The sequence below is a fragment of the Myotis davidii genome, unplaced genomic scaffold (genome assembly GCF_000327345.1).
Source record: "Myotis davidii unplaced genomic scaffold, ASM32734v1 scaffold754, whole genome shotgun sequence".
NCBI lineage: Eukaryota > Metazoa > Chordata > Mammalia > Chiroptera > Vespertilionidae > Myotis > Myotis davidii.
The window spans coordinates 593,151-596,874 of record NW_006286241.1 but is presented as its reverse complement, the minus strand read 5'-3'; the positions used below and the strand labels follow the sequence as shown (position 1 = coordinate 596,874).

At 48.9% G+C, this 3,724-nt stretch overlaps 1 protein-coding gene across 1 annotated transcript in view; it reads right to left on the bottom strand.

Annotated features, from left to right (window-relative positions):
* LOC107182099 (serologically defined colon cancer antigen 8 homolog) overlaps positions 1-3,718 on the bottom strand; it is a 16,926-nt gene extending 13,208 nt beyond the window's left edge. The window contains exon 1 of the mRNA XM_015559920.1: positions 2,792-3,718. Coding sequence (XP_015415406.1) covers positions 2,792-2,858 — 67 coding nt within the window. The 5' untranslated portion in view covers positions 2,859-3,718. The remainder of the gene's footprint in view (positions 1-2,791) is intronic.
* Between the last annotated feature and the right edge of the window lie 6 nt (positions 3,719-3,724).

Genomic DNA, 3,724 nt, shown 5'->3' with positions numbered 1-3,724 from the left:
GGTATGTGCACGTATCTCAGTGGCAGGTTCAATCTGCAGCCCTGCAGGCTGGGTGCGGGAGGCAACAACTGATGTGTCTTTCTCACATCAATGTTTCTCTCTCCATCTCTCCCCTTCCCTTGCATGATCTCTAAAAATCAGTGGAAAAATATCCTCAGGTGAAGATTGACAAAATTAAATAAATGAGTCAGCGTTCTATATGCATTAAATAATTTTTTAAACTATTGGTCATGACCTAGAGGGTTAAGAAAACACAATACAAAAACACAATAAAAATAGAATGGTTTACTCTAGTAGAATATTCTTTAATGAAACTTTTCATTTAGAATATATACATATCCTATATAATAAAAGGCTAATATGCAAATTGACCGAACGGCAGAACGACCGGTCGCTATGACGTGCACTGACAACCAGGGGGCAGATGCTCAACACAGGAGCTGCCCCCTGGTGGTCAGTGCGCTCCCACAAGGGGGAACGCCGCTCAGCCAGAAGCCAGGTTCACAGCTGGCAGGAACCTCTCCCGCCTCTGAGGCAGCACTAAGGATGTCCCACTGACGGCTTAGGCCCACTCCTCGCCTAAGCCATCATCAGACATCCCCTGAGGGCTCCCGACTGTGAGAGAGTGCAGGCTGGGCTGAGGGACGCCCCCTTCCCTCCCCCAGTGCACGAATTTTCATGCACAGGGCCTCTAGTACATATATATGTATATATACACACATATATAGTGTATAATCCCATATAAAATGTATTTCTTACTGGTGAGAAGCAGTAAGAAAAGTCTGAAAATGATTGCTTTACATGAATTATTTCATTTGCTCCTCACAATAACCCTGTAAACACCACCATAACTGTAAAATAACAGAACCAAAGTTTCTAGATGTTATTATATCATGATGTCCAAGATGAAAGACTATCTACAAGTATGGACTTCTACAGATACTCATTCATTAGTACTACACTAAGAAAATCTGAATGAACTAAATAAGGTTTCAGTCATAGTAATTATGACACGATTAATAAAGGAAAACAGGCTTTTCAAACGAGCCTGGCTGAATCTAACACCTGGCTCTGTCTCTGTGTGGGCTTTGCCCTAACTTCATGTCTTTACAGCTCCATTTCCGCATGTGTAAAGTAGGAATATTCATAAGTTTGACGTTTTAAATGATTTAATGTATGTAAATAGCCAGTGGTCGGCAAACCGAGGCTCACAAGCCACATGCGGCTATTTGGCCCCTTGAGTGTGGCTCTTCCACAAAATACCACGTGCGGGCACGCACGTACAGTGCGATTGAAACTTCATGGCCCATGCGCAGCAGAAGTCTGTTTTCGGCCTGGGTGAGTCTATTTTGAAGAAGTGGCGTTGGAAGAAGTGGAGAGTGTCTGTCGGTAGGGCGATGGGAGACCCAGAGCAGGCTGGCCTTGGGATAGGCAGCGCGGGGAGGTGCGCGTGATTCATGCAGAAGTTGAGGATGGGAGAGTTGGAAGGGGTCGACCTCAGCGAACGTACCTCCATCAGAGTGAGGACGTTTGTAGCAAAGGCCAGCTTAGGAGGACCCTAATTAAGTTCCTAACAATGTACCTACCTAGATAGTTTAAGTTTAAAAATGTTGGCTCTCAAAAGAAATTTCAATCGTACTGTTTGATATTTGGCTCTGTTGACTAATGAGTTTGCTGACCACTGGCCCAGACCACTAAATAAAGCTGCTGTGATGATGAAGTATGGTACCTATTTGCTTTGTTTAACGATGGACAGGTTATTTTGATTTTCTGAATTGTATAAATCATCCCTTTCGATTGAATGCCTTATTGATTGAATGACTAGCCCATTAATTGTGATCTTACTGGTTATCGAAGCACATTCTTCTGTACCTGGGAAACAGGACAGCACAATTACCCTAAATTGTTTTTTTTGGCATAACAGACAGCACAATTACTCTAAACTGTCCTGACAACTCAGTGGTCAGGAGACCTGAGGGCTCTAGATAGTGTGTTTCTATCAACTCAGTGATCCGGAGACTCAAAACTATAATTTAGATAACATGCCTAAGTTTAACCCAGGTTACCCAAGGGCTCTAGATAATGTATTTCTGTCAATTCAGTGACCCCGAGACCCGAAACTGTAATTAACATGCTTAATTCTGCTTCTGTAATCTGCTTTTTTGAGAGCCAGGTGCCTCATTCCAAATCCTGAGATGTAATCAATACCTGTGTGATTTTTTGCCTATATAATCCTGGAACTGTGACTAAATGGTTACTATGAGATTTGGGAATGACCCCTCATAGTCCCGGATTGCAATAAACGTGACTCTCTAATTCGACTTCTTGAGGCGTCCTTCTGTGATTCGCGGGGTACATTACAACAATGAAAATAATTATTGGTGTTGTGTGTTGTTCCTGGTCCAATAAATCCCATTCAATCCCCTACTCCGTAATTTGAATGTGTACAAAGTATGAATTAGGAACTTATTAAAGAGCCAAGTGTGGGAACTGGGCAAAAGTGGCCTCGATCAGAGCCGTGCAAGAGTTTCTGCTGGCGCTGGACAACCAAGGTGCTTAAATCAACATCAGGGAGTTGGACAGGTGACCCAGGGAATCAAGGGAAACGCCATTGGTTAATAGTAAAAGCAAACTTTCTCCCTCCCCCCAAAATCACAGCAACACCCATCTTCTTCCTCCGCGTCCTGGCTGGGGTGGGGCCCGTTGGGGTGTTAGGTCAGGCACCTGGCCAGCTCCCGCCCACCAGGCCCTGGTCCCCTGGGTGTAAGGCGCGGGGTTCAGGGCAACTCACCCCAGAGACTCCGCTGGTATTGCCCCAGAGACTCCTCCAGGTTGGAGTTCTCCAGGGACTTCTCCATGCGCAGACTCGGGGCCCCGCGAGAGGAGTGAGGTGGGACAGTGTCCAGGGATCCCCTCTCCGAGGACAGGAGGCCTTGGCGCCCCGGCAGGACCCGCCTGCTTCCTGCCGCGGCTGTCAACGGGGAGCCTGGAACCCCACTCAGAGGGTCTCAGCCTTCCCACCCACTGGCCCTCCTGGTGGATGACGGGACTTGTGGTTCACAGACTGCGGGCTTGCAGCCTCGACTTTCCCGGGAGCCCGTCCAAGGACACTACAATTCCCAGAGGGCACCGCGCCCCGAGTACACAGGCTGCAACGGTTTGCTGGCCGGATCCGGTTGCCAAGGGACTGTTAGGAGGCTCCGCCCTTTTCCTGGCTTAGTCCTGCCTTCATCCCATCCTGCTGTGGGACCTCACCCTACTGACAGCAAGGCCTGGACCCTTCGACATGTGCATGCAAGCATCCGAGCCTTGAAGCTTCTCAAAGACGCAAATAACAAACTCTGCACTCTTCACGACGTTTGTCAAAAACGGCCAAATACATTCTCAGGAGAAAGCGGCTCTAAACATCTCCCGAAGAGCCTGGATTGTGAAAGGCGGCTCACACTACAAATCCAAGCATGCCCAGCAACCCCACCTCCCCTCGGAGTTGGCGCACTGCCCGCTGGGAACTGTAGTCCCTGTGAGTTGCGGCGCCCGCTAAGGCTGGGGTCCTTCTTCATTGTTCCAGCGGGTCTTGGAGGCACGCGTGCGCAGTAGGACCCGGGAAAGCCTGCGGGAGACCCTCTGCACAGCCCCTTTCATTGTCTGCTCCCGGCGCCTGCGCAGTGAGAGGCCGCCGGGTCGGAGCCGGAGCGGCCGGGCTCCCGGGCTCCTCGCCCTTCCC